The following is an 18,889-nucleotide window of genomic DNA, read 5'->3' on the forward strand; positions in this document are numbered from 1 at the left end:
GCTACGCTCATCCCCTCTATCGTGTGCCTTCCGCTCCCTCATTTTCCTACCAGCTTCTAACGAATGGCGACTATTCCCATTGGGAAGAGACTCGGGCTGCATGTTGCTGACTTCTCTCCTCATCCCTAGTGTCCCTAGCATGCTTGCTTCCAACCCTGCTGTTCCAGCTCCAGTCAGGTGGTGCATGGCGTCGGACAGAGTCCTCTGAGGCTCATGTGCTCCTGGGGACATGGCCACCCCAGCTGTGAGCTCAGGACCTGCTCCAACGTAGGCCATGGCCATCGTGTGTGCCTACCCCCCAAAAGAATTTAGGGATGCGGTGAGCCCCAGACACCAGAGAACACGGTCACCCCCACTTGGGATGGTCCGCCACGCAACCTACGTCCTTAAGCCCTTTGGGGGAAACAGCACCAGCAAGGGGCAGCCTCCCTAACTAACCCTGGAGAACTGGGGGGTGGGCAGAGGAGTGGACATCCATGGGCAGTTGTCAGCCAGTGTCTTGTCATCTTGCCCAGGACCCTGGGGGTGCAGCCGACCCCAAGTGCCACCTTCCTTATTGGTGGCGCTGCCGTCTGAACCAAGAGAGGTCTGCCCCCGCCCAACCGAGCACAGGCGGTGGGTCTCCAGGCAAGCCCAGGGAGTGTCCTGTGCAGCACTTTCTACCCACGAACTTCCCTAGCTGGAGATACCTGTACCTTAAAGGGGGTGACGTAGGTACCCTCAGGGGTGACGTCTCCAATCCGGTTCAGTAGGTCTTGGCGAGGAATTCGAACCTTGTGGAACATGGCAAATCTGTGCAGATATGGCAGGACTTCTGGTTAAACAGGGCTCCGGCCCTGGGGCTTCTCTCCTCTCCCCCGAGAAAGCCAGTCAAAGAAAAGCAAAGGAAAGCTAAAACGGCGACAATCCCCCCCAAAGAAAGAAAATGGGAGAAGGCACCAGAGAGAGGAAATTTCAACACATTTTTCTATCTAAAAGTAGGTTCAGGAAAACAATGTGGCGTGCATGTGGCGGGGCTCTGTGCGGAAGCAAATGGCCGTGTACTGGTAACCACGGGGCCAGGTGCCTTACACCACCGGGGCTAAGGTGAGGAGTCAACAGAAAAGGGGGGGACACGCCTGGGTGGCTCAGTCGGTTAAGCGTCTGCCTTCGGCTCAAGTCATGATCCCAGGGTCCTGGGATCGAGTCCCGCATCGGGCTCCCTGCTCCACGGGGAGCCTGCTTCTCCCTCTGCCTCTGTCTCTCTCTCTGTCTCTCATGAATAAATAAATAAAATCTTTAAAAAAAAAAAAAAAGAAAAGGGGGGAACTGATTGCTTTAAAGATCAGAATCCTTGGTTCTCACCCTTCGGTCTCATACCAGGAGAACTGCATGAGAACTAGCAAACTGAGGTTTGAAAACTCTCACGTCCAACAAAAGAACGGTGTTACCGTATCCATGCTCCGAGGGCACATAGACTCGTTTCTTTTGAAAAGCTGAGAAGACTAGAGGCTCACTCACACGTCGTTATAGATCTCTTGTGCATTAGTAATCAAAGATATTTGTTAGGGTTGTCAGGTTGGGAAAACTTTTTCACAACAGTCTCAGGGACAAGGGTCAAAGGAGCATACAAAGGAATGGATGCTACATAAACTGAGCAAAAACCCCAAACCATCTTAAGAATATTGACAGTTCCCACCTCTGAAACAAATAATGCAGTATATGTTAAGAAAAAAAAAAAAGAAGAAGAAGAAGAAGGTAGCAGGAGGGTAAGAATGAAGGGGGGGAAATCGGAGGGGGAGACGAACCATGAGAGACGATGGACTCTGAGAAACAAACAGGGTTCTAGAGGGGAGGGGGGTGGGAGGATGGGTTGGCCTGGTGGTGGGTATTGAGGAGGGCACATTCTGCATGGAGCACAGGGTGTTATGCACAAACAATGAATCATGGAACACTACATCTAAAACTAATGATGTAATGTAGGGGATTAACATAAGAATAAAAAAAAATACTGTTAAAGAATATTGACAGTTCCCACAGCAACTCATCTGATCACCAAGAGCACTTTCAATGTCATCCAGAATGTTCTTCTAGCCCACAGGAGGCCACGGTTGAGAGCACAGCGTCACCAAGCCCGAGAGGGGAGCACCCCTCTTTGCTCACACCAGCTCCTGCTCCAGTTGCGGTCACCCCCAAGATGGGGCCAAGCACCCCATCAGAGCGGGTGTCAGCTCTGCCCGAGGAGGGTCCTGACCCCCCCACCTCCATCCGTGTTCACTCAGCCCCCACCGCCTCTGGTCCGGCTCGCTGCAACAATCACCCCTGGGCTCTTTGCAGACCCAGCTCTTCGGCCTGTCCCGCACAGTAGCCTTCCCAAACCGCTGATCGGAGTGGTGACCCTTGCACAAATCCCTTCGACCCCCAGCCCCACCGCCCTCCCTGCCTCCAGCCACGTGGCACCTGCCGTGGCCCTCAACAGGCCCGGCTCTCCCGTGATCCCTGCGCAGGCAGCCCTCAGAGCGCCGCCGCCTCCTCAGAGGCCCCTCGCGATTCTCCTCTCCCTCGGCCTGCAGCAGGTACTGGTGGCCCCCAGGCACCACTAAAGGGTGGCTCATTCTGTGGCAACGGCCCACTGTCCACGTTCTCACTGAGCCACCTCCTTCTCCTTGGCAGTTTCTGTGGGTCTCACTGACCCGTTTACAGTGGGGCCGTTGGGCCTGACACCTGGAAGATGCTTACTAAGAGCCGTGCAGTGGGTGGACAGCGGGTGAGACACTGTCCCCTGGGTATCGCTGATCTCTCCACCATACCCTGGGTCCGGGCCAGCCTTGGAGGAAAGATGCAGCGCACCGTCCAGGACCCCCAGGGAAGAGCAGAGACCCGGGGCTGGGCGCAGGGCGGGCTGGAGCAGCCCCTCCCAAATTCCTTGGAAAGCATCTAGAGGATCTGCAGGTGAGGAATGCCGGCCGGCCGCCAGGCCCCTGCCAGCATCCAGGCAAGAGGCCAACCTCTGCAGGTGGCCCTCCCAAGTCCGAAACAAAGGTCAGCTATCGACCAGCTCCTCTGCGGGCCCCGCTGGGAGCATCTGAGGCCCTGCCCAGGAGCGGCCGCTGCGCCTGGGCCTCCGTGGGGCCGCTCCGACCGGCGCAGTGGAGGCCCCCCAGGCAGTGAGTTCAGATAGCCACTTTTTAAGAACAGCCTGGGTACCAGCACCCCTGGAGTGTTCCAACTTCTTACTTGAAAGCTGAGGAATGCTTTTTCAAGCACAACTCTGTAAACTCAAAGTGCCCTTTTTAAGGAATGGAAAATCCTCACCCGTTCTTGCCACACGGAGATAGAACAAGTCTGAATGTATTTATACTTGTGAAAATATGCCCTCGAGTTTAACTGAAAGCAAAACCTCACATACCTCTTTTGAGCTGTTCCAGAAACAGTCAGATGGTGGCCAGGCCAGTGGGTGTGTGTGTGACGTGGTGTGTGTGAGACCCGGTGTGCGACATGATGTCTTTGTGTAACATGGCGTGTGTGAAACAATGTACGTGAGACACAGGGAGGGTGACACAGGGGTGGGTGACGCGGGGTTGTGACGAGGGGCGTGTGTGTCACACAAGTGTGTGTGATGTGGGGTATGTGAGACACAGGGTGTGAGACGGGTTGTGTGTGACACAGGGGTGGGTGACATGGGGTGTGTGTGATGCGGGGTTGTGCGTGACACGATGTGTGTGAGACACGGGGTACGTGATGCAGGGTGTGTGTGGCACAGCTCCAAGGGGCAGGTGAGGCGTGCGCCCCACAGGTGTCTAGGAGGGCCGGGGACAGCGCTGAGGGATCTGGACGGCCCAAGGGCTGACATCAGTGGGCATCTATGTCCTGAGCCAGCAGCCTTGAGTAGCGACCCCACAGAGAACACTGTGACCACGAGGTCAGGGCATACACTCACCCGTTGTCTACACCGTTCAGCCCCAACTTCTTCCCGATGTCACCAACCATCACCCCTGGCATGGGAAGAAGGGTCTTGGGGTTCCGAATCTGCACAATGCACAGGAAACAACAAAAGGCAACCATTAGGACCTCACGGAAATGAAAACCAATGTGTTAAAAACCCTCAGTGACTGAGCCCCAGACTCCCTTCCTATATCTGTGGGGGAAACTGTGTCCTCAAAAACGTGACCTTATTTGGAGCTAGGGTCTTCGCAACTGTAATTAAGCGAAGGATCTGGAGATGAGGTCCTCCCAAATGACCCAGGTGGGCCCCAAATCCAATGACAAGTGTCCTATAAGAGAGAAGAGGGGGCCACAGGCCCAGTGACTTGGCGGCCACCAGGGGCTGGACTGCCCCCTGGAGCCTGGGGGCGCGGGGCGGGGGGTGGGGGCTGCCCACCCTGGCGCCAGATGCCCGGCCCCCAGCTCTGCGGTGCTGGGCCACTGCGGTGGCGCTGGCACCAGGGTGGAGGAGCACTGCGGCCTCGGGTTTACGCGCCAGGCTGCCGTCGGACCGGGGCGCATGCGTGCGGGAGGAGACAGAGCCTGAGATTAGTCCTGTAGATCTCTGCTCCCAAAGCGGGTTTCCGTGACTATACTTTCCCAGACCCTACAGATGTAGCTAGTGGATGGTTCCTGGCCGTGGGAGTGCTACGCCAGGGACACGGGGCCGCACCCGAGACCAGCGGTACGGCAGCGACTCCCAGCCAGGTGTGAGCCCACACCGCCCCTCGCTGCCGGGGCCGGGTGTCCCGTCTGAGACCCTCTGGCTGTCCGTACTGGAGGGCACCCTGGGCACACAGCGGGTGGAACATGCCCACCGCGCACGGCTCGGCCCCACAAGAGGCTCACCCAGCTCAAAGATCCACGGCACAGGGCAAGAAACTCTGCTTTAAGGAAACCGTGAGTTTGTGCTATTGGAAGTTTAGCTATTTGCAGAATTGCTTGCTTTTGTTTATTTTGGTGGAACAACCATCTGATTTGATTGAATGTCACGATAATGGTATTTCAGATAAAAACAAAGGTTGAAGTCCAAACATAAATGCTCTTTCCCCCTTCCTCATCTTTCAGTAAGCCCCGGTGAAGATTTGGATGCTAACTTTTCATAACATTTCGAAATTAAAAAAAAAACAAAGTTGGAAAGGAAGTGCATGTGGAGAGAAGACGCACTGAAAGAAAACAGGTTGGCGCTTTTTGAGGAATTGCAGAGAGGAACAGTGGGGGCAAGTCCTGGTTCACGTGGAAATCGATGACCATGCAGTTGCCACAAGTCCCGAACTAACCTCCCAGTCAAGGAAAGGGAGCAGACCAATGCCCAAAGCGGAACTAGTTAACGTCATACTTATCACAAATAAATGTGACCGTGTCCATTTACAATTTGTGAGGTCTGCCAACCTGACTTGAGCAAACAAACCTGTGAAAAATCACAGCCCTCCACCAGATCGGCTACGACCCGTAGCATGCGTCGCATCTCTGGCTAGCCTGGTGAGTCCTCGTTTCACGCTCTCCTCAATGAGGACAGGGACGCACGCCACCCACGAGCCCTCGCTTGGCTCACACTAGGCACGCAGAAATGTCCTGCTGGATGGAGGGGCGACACGGTCCTGCCGGAGAGTGAAACACCACGGATCTCTCGACTAAAGGGCCGGAAACCCTGAACAAAGTGAATGCTAGCCCAGTCTCCACAAGAAGTTCACTTCAGGTACAAGCCTGTACTCACAGAAGCAGTGCATGGCGGCCGGAGGTCATGAAAAGCGACATTTGGGTTTCAGCGGCTCAAATGTGAACTGAAGATAAGGACACGAGCAACAAGGCGGAAAGGGACCAACCAGACTTCACTGAAATTAAAACCCTTCGTGCCTTGAAGGACACAAACAAGAAAACAGAAAGACAACCTATGGAATGAGAGAAAATCATCTATCGGATGAGGGTTGAGTCTCCGGGACACGTGAAGAGCTCTCAGAACTCAACAGTAAGAAGACAAACCACCCGATTCAGAGCTGGATGGAGAGGCACTGATGGACGACAGCCTGGCCACGCGACGGGAGGACCGTGAGCCACAGCGCACAGTGAGCAGTGCAGGAAGGCAAGCAAGCACCCGGTGGCAACGGGCCAGGGCTCGATCGGTGACTGTCAGCGTCCCTTGTTTCTGTCCTGCTAACCAGCGTAGGACCAACCTGACGAAGCCCAGCCCGATCCGCTGACCAGGCTCAGGACTGCCCCAGACTCCCGAGAGATGGTGGCTGCCCCCCTGCTTCAGCCAGCTCTGGGCAAACAGCCTTTGCCTTTCCCTTGGGTAGGGGAGTGGGGGTGGGCTTAGCGTAGTTCCAGAGGGCAAAGGACTTGAACAGACATTTCTCCAAAGAAAATACACGAGCGGCCAACCGGCACATGAAGAGCAGCTCAACGTCATAGGTCATTACGAAAATGCAAACCAAAAGCACAACAAATACCAACTCATGCCCACCAGTGTGCTTATTTAACAAAAAGGAAAATATGTATCAGGGGGGTTCTGAAGAACCTGGGACCCTCATACACCGCAGATGGGAATACAAATTGGTGGGAAGTGTGGAAAGCAGTATGGCAATTCCTCAAAAAGTTAAGCACCGCATCACCATAGGACTCAGCAAGTCCGCTCCTGGGCGTCTACCCAGAAGAACGGAAACAGGGGTTCAAACAGACCCCTGCCCGTGAGCGCTCACAGCACTGTTCACGGCAGCCAAAAGGTGAAAACCACCTGAACGTCCATCAGGAGGCAAGTGGATACACACATTGTGATCCAATCCATACAGTGGATCATTCAGCCTGAAAAAGTAAGGAAATTCCGGCACCTGCTATGGTATGGGTGGACTTCAAAACCATACTACATGAACGCAGCAAGACAGGAAAGGTCATGCTGTAGGATTCCTTCCACGTGAAATGTCCAGCAGGCAAACCCACAGAGGCAGAGAGCAGATTAGCAGTTGCCAGGGGCTGGCGGGGGGAGAGTCGGGAGCAAGCGTGGGTACGGGGTGTTCTCCTAAACATGGAAATATTTTGGAATGAGAGACAGCACTAGGAAAGCACCAAATACCACTGAACTGTTCACTTCAAAATGGTTCATTGTATGTTGTATGAATTTCACCTCAATTATGAAAAAAAAAAAAGGATGTGACTGACTTTATTCTCTCACGAGAGCCCCTCACCAGAAAGATCCTAACAGAAATGCCGGAATGGGGTCGGGGTGGGGGGAAGCAGGGCTCTCATTCAGTATCCAGTCGGCCAAGGCAGAAAGGTCCTGGACAAGCTTCCGGAAGCTTGGGGTTCAAGGACACTGCAGCAGCCCTGAGCAGTCAGGAAACAGGCCCCACCAGGGAGGCTGGGAGCCCTGGCCTGGCCGTCAGTCCTGGGCACCCCTTGGTGGTAGCTTCCTGGTTGTGACCCGGGAACAGGCTCCATCTAGGCCCCCGAGTCGGACTTCACATCAGCACTGGAACCCACCTCATACCTGCTGGGCAGAACCACAGGACGGTGGGGCTGGCAAGCCCAGGTTTGTGATGAGCGGCTGAAAACATGGCGACATGGTCACCAGAGGGACGGAAAGTCTCTCCCTCGGGTGACCCCGGGTCTAGCCCGGGTTGATCGACCCCAGCACCCCCTGACACTGGGGGCTGGATCTTCCCCTCTTGGGGGCGGGTGGGCTGTCCTGTGCACGCCAGGGGGTTCTCCTTTCCCTTGGTCTGTGCTCTCTAGAAGCTAGGAGCGCCCCCGCCCCCCGCAGCCATGAAGGCGCTTCTGGACGGTGCTGCGCGTCCGTGGCCGAGGCCACCCGGCCGGGACCACTCACCTGCACCACGAAGGAGTGCGGGCCGTGGCACTGCCCCCCCGGCGTGTACAGCTGAGCGAACACCACGGCATGGGTGGCTGTCTTGCCCATGTTGCCAACCCAGAATTTGGCAGCTTCGAAGTCAGGAGAGTGTATGATGAATTCCTGCGCAAAAAAAAAAAAAAAATAATAATAATAAAGTAATAGTCAAAGTTATAATCAACAACTAAAACACACGCAGAACTCCTTTCCCTTTTCCATAGATTCAACACTCTGTTCAAAATCCCTGAGGAAGAGTAGAAGCGCCTGAACGTTTTAGCTCGGGTCCCGCGCAGGGAGCCCTGTTTTTAGACACAGCACATCCCCCGGCCCCATGACTTAATGAGGACACATCTGTGGAAAATGAGGACTCGCGTCAGGTGATAAAATATACGCCCAATATTCCGGCAGCTGGCCAGCGCCCAGGTGGTGCTTACTGCGAGACCTCACCCCCTTGGGGCGCCTTCCCTGGCCACAGCCTTTAAGTGGAGCCCCTCCTCTGCTGTGTTCCTCCCTCTCCCCTCATGGGCACTAACCAACGACATACTGTTTCTCTTTCCATGGTGTCTCCCACCTACGAGCTCCATGAGGGCCACGCGCCCAGGAGCACAAGGCGGACCCTGGAAACGTCGGAGTGAATGAGCCCACGGATCAAGGGAGGTGCTGGGAGGCTCACTGGGGGCCGGGCTGGGGGCTGGGCTGGGAGTAAGGCGGGGTGGGGGAAGGATGGGAGCTATCCCAGGGTTGGGAGGGAGGGCTGGGTAGCTGGGCAGAGCCAGCGTCTGGCAGCGAGTCATCTGCATACAGGCCACTGGGGGCAAATGCTGGGCAGGTTTCCTTCTCCCTGTGGGTGGGAAGCTGAGAAGAGCACACGGGGAATGTCCCTGCGAGGCCCGGTGGTGTGTACTGGCTTATCAACTCCGAGTGCCCCAGTGACTACCTTCCAGATGCCGAGACCCCACTAAAGAAAAGTGAGGGCAGGGGTAGGCTTGCCGGTCCTGCCTTCGGCTCACCTCTCCGTGGGGCCACCGCCTGTCGCTGTCCCTCACCCAGCCACTGCTCGGGTCGCCGCACGCTGCCCCACCCCGTCCGTGTCTCCACGGTCCCTGGCACACCCACTCTCCTTGCTGCCGTCCGTCTGTGTCTCCCCTCTGGCACAGGCGACCCCCAGAGCAGAGACTGACCTGTCGTGCTCACCGCTGGGTGCCCCGTCCCTTAAAGCAGTGCTTGGCACATACCAGGTGCTCAGCAAACACCTGTTGTCGACACGGGTGCCTAACCAGCAGCCCACCAAGGGCCCCGGGCTCCCAGTCCCGGCAGCTGACGTCATGCTCTGATCTGCACTTAGGTGCAGATGCCAACAGGCAGCGGGTCAGAACCAGGCTGCCCCGTGGACACCCAGGCTTCACCCTGCCTCCCCGCCTAGCATGGAGAGCCCATGGCACCAGGGTGCAGAGCAAAGAGACGAGGCCAGGCCAGAAAAACCTGGGTTCAGAGAAAGGTATCTGGTGGCTGGAAAGCCAAAGGGGGCCGTGGCTGAGCGGCTCTCTCTCCGCCCTACTCTGCTGTGGACGGCTGTCGCGCTGGGCGGCAACCACCTCTCCCCTGGCCCCGCTCTGCCCCGCTGGCAGCTCCCCTCAGGGCTGTGGCCCTGTGCACCCTGGCAGGTGCACACTGGGCCCGCGCTGTTGGAGAATGGATGAGTGATGAGCGAGCACATGAGCACAGGGCTTCGCTTTCTGTTCCGCTTTCTACTACCAGCACGGGGAAGGCGGGGGGTCCCGAAACACCAGACCAGTGTGTAAAGAGCGGCGGAGGGCACTGTCCTCAGAGAAGCAGAGGAGACTGACCCCAGCGACAGGGATGGCAGGGCACATAGGTCATGGAGAGAGAAGGCTGCCTGACCCGTGCGCCCCATCCTCTCCCTGCCCTCGCTTCTCTCCGTAGCACCGACCACCCGATAAATCGTGACTCCATTAGCTGACATCTGACTCCCCCGACTAGAGCCCAGAGCGTCTGGTCCCCAAGAGCAAGGACACAGCCCGTGAGTGCCCGGTGCTGAGAACAACACCTGAGCCACGGATCTGCTGGCAGAACACACAAGGCAGCAGCCAATGGTGCTCACCAGCCACGTGGTCCGAGGGGCCAGATGCAGGGGCAGGAGTGGACAGGGCAGGCCCCTGGCCGGCAGAGCCTGGCCACAGATGGGGAGCAGGCAGCTAGAAAGGGACCAGTGTCAAGGAGAACCTTCTTCACACTGTTCATTTGAGAAAGCGTGGGCAGCTTGAACATGTAGGAACCCAACACCAACAGGCTGCCTGGTGAACAAATAAACTCTCTATGTCCCAAGCCGCCACTTGGCAGGGTGACGATCTCAGCGTGCATGAGAAGCACACGTGTACAAGGACAGATTTCTGAGTGTAGGGACCCCACGTTATGCATGCTCGAAGCCCTGAGACCAACGGGAACATAATACCTACCTCGGTGGTGGGGTCATAGTGAGCAGTTGTTCGGATGGCCTTGGCATTACTCCCGTGACTGAGTTCAGTCACCGCAAAGCATCCAAAAATCTAGTATCGAAGCACAAAATGGTGTAAGGCAAGAAAGGTTCTTTCTGCGTGCTCCTGGAGGGGCCCTGCCACTGTCTTTCCGGAAGGACTAAATTAGAGGCCAAAGCACCAAATCCCCACCCCCTCACCCAACCGGGTGGGGTCTTACAGGGTCACGGGGCCATGCTGGACGCCATAGCCCCAGCCTGCGGGACAGAAGGCTGGGCGAGCTGACAGCAGCCTCACCAGGGCAGCGCAGAACCAGGAACTGCTCCCGGGAGCAGAAGAAAACTGAAGGCTTGGCTTTGAGTGCCACGTGCTAAACCCACCAACTGCTGGGGATTCGGTGCGGCCCCCGGGGACTCCCTCCTGCGCCCTGAGGTGCACGGGGAGAAGAACATGGGCTCACAGCTCACGGGGGCTTTCAACTCACATCCATGTTGAAGATCTTTGGAAGGTATTTTAAATGTCTTTCAGAACCAGAGCTGTAAATCGCTGATCCAAAAGTCTGGAAATACAAAATCATCATGCAACAGGTACAAGTTAAGGAGTCCTGCTCTTCTGGGGCGTTGGGGACGGCACACGCTGTAATGCCCATGGCCGGGGTGAGACCTGCATCCCCGGCCCGAGCAGTTCATGTAACTTAAGCAGGAGCACCTCACACTTAAGATGCCAGAGGGAAGTCCCAAGGGGACGGACGGGCAGGGTGACGGGAGCACAGGGGGAGCGGAGGGGCGAGGGTGCAGGACGGGCAGGCAAGCCCAGCTTCCCATCAGAGCCCCAGGCGTGGGCCGCGTGTCTGCCGAGGCCATGGACACGTCCTCACCTCTGCCCGTGTACCGGCAATGGGAGCCCCAGTGTCCCCTCTGACCTGCTTCCCCTTCCTTGCTGGTTTTGCTTTTTGTGGGGTTTTTTTGGGGGGGGGCAGGGGGTTGGTGTAAAGCAAAAAGGTCCCAAAGCTCCTCTTCTTACGGGGCTTTAACTTGTACGGCATTCTCGTCAAGGACTCCTGTGTGCCAATTTGCACGGACAGCTGAGAAAAGCAGGACTTTTTCCTAAGGCATCACGAGATCTGCCCATGCGTTCTCATCTCCATTTTTGCTTCCTCTATTATTTCTCAGAACTCTCTTAAAAGAAACATTTCCCCAAATGCGCGCATCCCCACGAAACTCTACAAGCCCGCAAACACTGGCCAGCAGCACACCCCACGGGCCCTGTCTACATCTCACGGGTTGTGTGTCATTTACATAAACAAGGACCTGCTCTGTCCGTGCCTCAGCCTCCTGCCTGGCCGGGCGGCACCCTCCTCCGCCCTCCTCCCTGCCCACTCACCAGCATGTGCAGCAAGAACTTGACAGCCAGGGACCAGTCATACATGCCCAGACAGGCGATGAGCGTCTGGACCGACAGAGGCCTGGCCACCATCTCTTCCACGGGGAGGAGGCTGTACTCCATGACCCGCTTGCAGCGAAGGAAGCTCAGCTCCCGGTACTTCTCCAGGGAGAGATCTTCCCCATGCGAATGAGCGAAGAGCGGGTCATTCTCCAAAGCTGAGAAGATGGCCTTCTGGAAATGGAGGAGATGGGAGTGGCCCATTTGGAGGCCAAGGACGGAGCCTCACTACGATCTGCTCCATGAGCCCCGGTCCAGCCCAGAGACCCAGGGGCAGATGGAAGTCGTTCCAGTCGCAAGCACAGGGACCCGAGGCCTCAGAAGCTGAATCAGCCTGAGCTCCTCCCGGGCGGCAGTGACACTCCCCCAGAGGGCTCCCAGGACCCGGGCCATACGGGGCACTTGCTGGGGCCTTCAGGGGCCAGAGGGCCTGCCAGCACCCACGAACCAGACACCCGGCACAGCCACGGGGCTCAGCCCGGCCCACTGCCGGCTCCCCTCACCTTCAGGCGCAGCATGTCCTCGCCTTCCAGGAACAGCACCAGCTCCTGCCAGCAGAAGGAGGCGCGGGCGCGGTAGGCCTGCAGGGGCCCCTTGGGGAGATCTGGGAGCAGGGCATCAGTGCCGCCTTCTGATGGGGGTGCCATCGCTGGGCATCAGCCTGCAGGAGACAGACGACCTGAGCCAGCGAGCTGGCCCAGTCACCCACCCGAGGCACAGTGCGGGCGTGCCGTGTGACAAGTAGGAGAGAAGCAAACAGACTCCCGAAGGGCTGGCAAAAGAGAATGACCGTACAAGACCTCATGTCTATGTTCCCCAAAGACAAGGTGAGGAGGCGGCCAATCGCAGTGGGCAGCCCTGGGCAGCTGAGGCTAGAGGCTCTGTGGGCTACAGCCTGGCCCAAGGACACCTCGCCCTCTCGGGGCCACTAGGCCCATCCTGCAAGGCCCAGCCAGGCCTCGCGGCCCAGGAAGCCTCCCTCTGGAGTCCGTTTAACGCTGGCCGGTCCACTCTGGCCACACAGGACAGGACCAAAGGTCCTCTACAAGCCTGCCTGGACATGGGACATCTGCCAGAGAGCCTTTGAACACAGACTTTTGTCCTGAACTCTCTTGACAGACACCTGGCTTCCCACCAACAAAGCAGGCACCCTGCAGCCCAGCCCCCTTGACCAAAGAATCATTCTGAAATTTTCTGAGAGGACTGGCTCCTTTTCCACAGTGCTCCAGCTCATCAAGGCCCAGGACAGGAGGGGCTGGTGAACCCAGACTTAGAGGAACAGCAGGAGAGTGGGGTCCCGAGCATGGACCCACTGAGCGTAGAAACAGTCTAGGACGCGGGGCTCTGAGTATGGCTGCTCAATACTGAGAAGCAATGGGAGCGTGATCTCGTGACAAAAGAACTTGTGTGTGTGTGTGTGTGTGTGCAAGAGGGGAAAGGCACGGAGGGGACGCGCCCCCCACCCCCCAACAGGCGAATGGGAGGGGGTAGGAAATTTGAACAGACCTACTGTGGACACAGATGCTGGGTAAGAATCAACAAACTGCCCACAAAGACAAGCCATGGGGCTTCCACTGTGAATTCTACCAAACATTTAAAGAAACATACCAATTATCCACAAAGTCTCCCAAAAAACAGAGGCACAGGGCACACCTCTGTAGGGTGTCCCATAAAGCCAGCAGCACCTTGAATCCCAAACCAAAGACATCTCGAGAAAGGAGGGCTACAGACCAGTATCCCTTATGAACACAGGTGAACAACTCCTGAGCAAGTCCTGCAGACTGAATGCAGCCCCACAGGAGAAAGATCACACACCAGGACAAGGGACCTGTGCCCCCAGGAAACTATGGGCGGCTCAACATGTGAAAGTCAATTAGGGGGCGCCTGGCTGGTACAGTCGGTTGAGCATCTGACTCTTGATTTCAGCTCAGGTCATGATCTTAGGGTCATGAGATTGAGCCCCACGTTGGGCCCCAGCTGAGCGTGGAGTCTGATTGGGGTTCTCTCCCTCTCCCTCTGCCCCTCCCACCTCTCTCTCTCTCTAAAAAACAAAAAACAAAAAAAAAGAATAGAAAATAAAGAGTCAATCAATGTAATATGCCATGCCAACACGATAAAGGACAAAAATATATGATCGTGTCAGCGGATGCAGAAAAAGCATTCAACAAAATCCCACACCCTCTCGTGACAGAAATTCTGAACAAACTGGGAACAGGAGGGAACTTCCTCCACCTGATAAAGGGCGTCTATGAAATGCCCACAGCTCTCATCATACGTTAATAGAGAAGACTGAATGCCCTTCTCCGAACATCAGCAACAAGATAAAGGTGTCCCCTCTGCCTCTTTTCATCAACACACTACTGGACACTCCAGCCAGTGCTGTCATGCAAGAAAATGAAATCAAAGGCATCCTGATTAGAAACCTATCTCTTATCTGCAGATGACATGATTATGTATATAGAAAATCCTAAGGTGTCCACCAAAAAACGATTAGAATCAGTTAGCTCAGCCAGTTTACAGGGTACAAAATCAATATGCAAAACTCAACTGAATTTCTATACACTAGCAGTGAACAACTCAAAAATGAAATGAAGAAAAATTCAATTCATGACAGCATCAAAAATAATAAAATATGGAGAAATAAATTCAACAAAAGAAGTGTAAAACTTATATTCTGAAAACTACAAAGCATTTTTGAAAGAAACCTGAGATCTCAGTAAATGGAGAGACACCCCTTGTTCACGAGTCAGAAGGACTCAATATTGTTAAAATACTGATATTCGCCAACTCATCTACAGAGCCAGTGTGGTCCCCATCAAAATCCCAGCTGGCTTTTTCTTTTTTTTTTTTTTTTTTTTGCAGGAATTAAAAAGCTGATCCTAAAATTTATCTGGAAATGTAAGGAACCCAGGATAGACAAAACCACCTTGAAAAAGAACAAAGTTGGAGAATCCGTTCTGCCTGATTTCAAAACTTGCCACCAAGGGGACTGATCTGGCGGCACATGAAGACAGATGCATGTAGATTGACGGGACAGAGCTGAGAGTCCAGCAGTAAACCCTGATATGTAGGGTCAACTGCCTTTGGCCAGCATGCCCGGACAACGTCCTGGGGAAGGAGCAGTTTTCTCAAGTGGTGTCGGGCCCCCCCGCCCCGCCCAATGTCCACGTGCGATGGAATGAGGGCCCACTCTTTAAACACACACACACACAACACTTAATTCAGAAGGGACACAGACCTGGATATAGGAGGTAACACTAAAACCTCGAAGAAGGGACGGTAGGAGTAAATCTTTACAACCTTAGGTGAGGCCACGCCTTCCTGGACACGGCATCAGAAGCACAAACAATAAAAGTAGATTAATTCAACTTCATCAAACTCAAAAACTTTTGCTGCAAAGAACACCAATGAGTGAGTGAAAAGGCAAACCAGAGAACGGAAGATATTTGCAAATCACATATTGATAAGGGACTTGCACCCAGACTATGTGAAGAATCTTAATAACAAAGCCAAACAACCCAATTTAAAAGTCTCAAACAGAGGTTTCTCCAAAGATACGCAGATGGCCAAAGAGCAGGTGAAGAGATGCTCCACATCATTCACCATCAGGGAGTACAAATTGAAACCACAATGAGATACCTCCACTACGATGGCCAGGATCAAACCGACAGACAATAACATGCATTGATGAGAACGTGCAGAGAGTGGAACCCTCATGCCCTCGTGCCTTGCTGGTGGGAATGCAGAACGGCACAGTCATTTTGGGAAAGGCTGATGGTTCTTCAAAAGTTTAAATATACAGCCACCATGTGACCCAGCAACTGCACTCCCAGCTATACACCCAAGAGAAATGGAAAGAAATATCCACACAAAAATGTGTGCACGAATGTTCATAGTGGCATTATTTATAACCCCCCCCAAAGTGGAAACAACCCATATGTCCATCAACTGATGAATGCGTAAACACAACGTAGACTATCCATACAGTGAAATATCATTGGATGAACCTTGGCAGTGTTACCTTAAGTGACAGAAGTCAAGACACAAAAGATCACATATTGCATGCTCCTACTTACATGAAATGTGCAATGTGGGCAAATACATAGAGATAGAAAGTAGACTGGCAGCTGCCAGCAGCCGGGGAATGACTCCTAAGGGGGCCAAGATTTCTTCTGGAGTGATGAAAACATTCTGGAAATAAATAGCCCCTGTGGCTGCACCACACTGCACGGTTGTGGATGAATCGTACGGTGGGTTATGCCTCAACAAAACAAGACTTTTTTTTAAAGGTAAGTCACAGCCCTTGGCAGAATCCAAGTGCTTGAAAAATGCAAGCTATAAAGCCTCAGGGGAACTCTTATCTTTCTGGACTTCTGTGCCCTTGATGCATCCCTGTCACTCCCCATGCTCCCTCCTTGAGGTCCGGGACACCACACCGTGCATCCCTTCCTGCTCCCCTCTGGCTCCTTGCAGACTCTCAGCCTTGGCCACACTCACTCTTCATAACCTGAAATTGTCTCTGATGCGTGGAGGCCTCCCAGACTGGACCCTGCAGACCTGCAGTTTCCTGGACACCCCTCCCTCTCTCACAGTCTAGAGGTCCTCAAGCTCTGAATGTTCAAACCCAGGGCTCCCTGGCCCAGCCTCTCCTCCCACAGGCCCAGACCCACATTGCCAGTTCCCCTGAGTTACTGGAGCGACAAGCCTGAGTGCTGTGCTGGAATTCCCTTCTCTGCCCCCAAACCTGGTTGGTTACCAAGCCCCCCACTGCAGCTCTTTTAACACCTACTAAATCCCTTCTTCTCTCCGCAACTACTAAATTGATCACAAGACTGTCCAATCATCGAACAATCCCTGAGTGCAGGTGAATGTCAAGCAACTACATGAGTGGTGCTTGCAACCCCAAGTATTCTCAGCAGGTAAGCGAACTGGAAGCTTTCCAGAGGGAAGAAGTCGCCCGAGATCTAGGGCTGTTAGCACACCCAACCTCAGATCCCATGATCCTAAGCAGCCAGGGAAACCCCTAGGACCCCATGCCACCCGAGGTCACCCACAAGACTGCATGATGGTGCAGCTGCGGCGACCAAGGATTCTGAAGCCAGAATGCCCGGCGTGACACACCAACATTAGCACTTCTGGGCTGGGTGAACTTAGCCTGTCACTTCACCTCTCCGTGTGACCACACGGTAATGCTAGTCTAGTGTCTAGCGTCTAGGCTGCCGCAATTCGCAGGGAGCACTGGAGTGGTCCCCCGCAGGACATCATTACAATGGCAACAGCCGCCTTCAGTCAGTTTTCCTCTCAGCAGCAGAGAGGTGACTCTTAAAATGCAGACTGATACTCTCTCTTTAGGATACAGCTGTGTGGCGACCTCAGGCGACAATGTCCAAACTCCTCAAACTGTCTCTCCAGATGACCTGCGGGTGCCCGCGCTCGCTGTCTCGCCCCCAGCAACTCCGCGCGGGGAACGGGTGTGCCCCGGGGCATTTGCACAAGCCATCCCCCCTCCTGCCAGGTGCTCCGTCCCCGGGCCACCCGCGCCGCCCGCGCCGCCCGCGCCCCCGGCCCCATGGACGCGACCTTGGATTTCGCCGGCCCTTCTGGTCGCTGGGTCCCCACACCGTCCAGCGCACACAGCAGGCGCCCTACCAATGTCCTCTGGGGCGCGGCACACAGCCGATGGCCCGCGCAGCCCTTCTAGGCAGGCTGACAGCTCTGCACAGCTTCTCGGCCACCGTCCCCCCTGACGTCATCACACCGCGCCTCGGGCCCGTTGCCTGGGAGACGCGGGGCGCGCCAGAGGGGAACCCTCCTTGGTCCTCCGGGTGGGTCTCCGCGAGAACTGTGTGTCTGTATCTTGGGATGTTTGCTTAACATGCAGATTCCTGGGGCCCCCTCCAGAGCCAGGGCACCGGAACCCCCGGTCGGAGCCTGGGCAGCTTCCAGCTGATCAGCTGCACCGCGTGCTCGGTGAGGTTTGCGAACCAGGCTCCTACCCAGTTCGCCCAGGGCCCCCAGGGGAGCTGCGCCCTGGCCCCCCGGGCGGTCACCGACCCCGCAGTCCAGCCCGGACTGGAGGAACTGCCCACTGCCGCGCTCCTGCCCCCGGGGCCAGCAGCATACCTAAACGCCTGCTCCCAAACCCTGCCTCAGGTGCTCCAGACTGAGACGGCCCCTCCTGTGAAAGGTACGGAGATCAAAGGAAATGTAGATGAAAGGAAATGTCCTTACCGCCTGCAGCCCCTTGCAGGTACTTGAAGCAGGCAGGGTACACCTTCCTCCAGGAGCTCCCAATCTTAAGGTTAACGCCTGCTAGAGGGATAAACAACCTTAGCTTGACCAGAGCCCGGCCTCCGCAACCCTGACGGTCTTCTTTTTTTTAAGATTTTATGTATTTATTTGTCAGAGAAAGAGAGACAGAGAGAGAGCACAAACGGGGGAGCGGCAGGCAGAGAAAGAAGCCGGCTCCCCGCTGAGCAAGGAGCTGGATGAGGGACTCCATCCCAGGACCCTGGGATCATGACCTGAGCAGAAGGCGGATGCTTAACGGACTGAGCCATCCAGGCACCCCCCTGACAGTCTTCTTTCACATGTGAAAATCCTCTTGGAAACTTGCTTTATGTCTGCCCCTCCCAACCTAAAGCTATATAATCAGTCACTCCTCACTACCCCAGGGCCGCTCTTTCTGCCCATGAGTCCTGTCCCCGTGCTTTAATAAAGCCACCTTTTAAAAAAACAAAAAACAAAAAACATCTCAAGAACTCTTTCTTGACCACTCGCTCCCGGACCCCACATCGCATCAAATCACATCAGAAGCAACTGGATTTGGCAATTTACCACACGAAGACCAAGGAAGAAGGACAAGTCCAAAGGTTTCCGTTTAAAGGGAACTGAGAGATGGACACTGTGGTCACAGGAAGACAAGCTCGGTTTTTGAGATGTGTGAAGTTTAAGATGCCTCTTGAAATTTGGAAGGTTAGGGTTCGTGAGCAAACAGCTAAGAAAGAATTCTTGAGGGGTCTTTGATGCAAAAAGGTGGGGTTTTTTTGGGTTTTGTTTTTGTTTTTGTTAGGGGGTCCTTATTCTATTTTTTTTTTAATTTTATTATGTTAGTCACCATACATTACATCATTAGTTTTTGATG

General features: G+C 54.9%; 1 protein-coding gene across 1 annotated transcript in view; it reads right to left on the minus strand.

Moving 5' to 3' along the window:
• ACOX3 (acyl-CoA oxidase 3, pristanoyl) overlaps positions 1-17,481 on the minus strand; it is a 29,929-nt gene extending 12,448 nt beyond the window's left edge. The window contains exons 1-8 of the mRNA XM_081813180.1: positions 17,326-17,481; positions 12,249-12,406; positions 11,686-11,919; positions 10,787-10,861; positions 10,285-10,374; positions 7,787-7,930; positions 3,920-4,008; positions 662-792 (exon numbers count right to left, since the gene is read on the minus strand). Of these exons, the coding sequence (XP_081669306.1) occupies positions 662-792; positions 3,920-4,008; positions 7,787-7,930; positions 10,285-10,374; positions 10,787-10,861; positions 11,686-11,919; positions 12,249-12,392 (907 nt within the window). The 5' untranslated portion in view covers positions 12,393-12,406; positions 17,326-17,481. The remainder of the gene's footprint in view (positions 1-661; positions 793-3,919; positions 4,009-7,786; positions 7,931-10,284; positions 10,375-10,786; positions 10,862-11,685; positions 11,920-12,248; positions 12,407-17,325) is intronic.
• Between the last annotated feature and the right edge of the window lie 1,408 nt (positions 17,482-18,889).

Source organism: Leptonychotes weddellii, chromosome 2 (genome assembly GCF_054177405.1).
Source record: "Leptonychotes weddellii isolate Sample4059 chromosome 2, ASM5417740v2, whole genome shotgun sequence".
In the NCBI taxonomy this organism is placed as follows: Eukaryota; Metazoa; Chordata; class Mammalia; order Carnivora; family Phocidae; genus Leptonychotes; species Leptonychotes weddellii.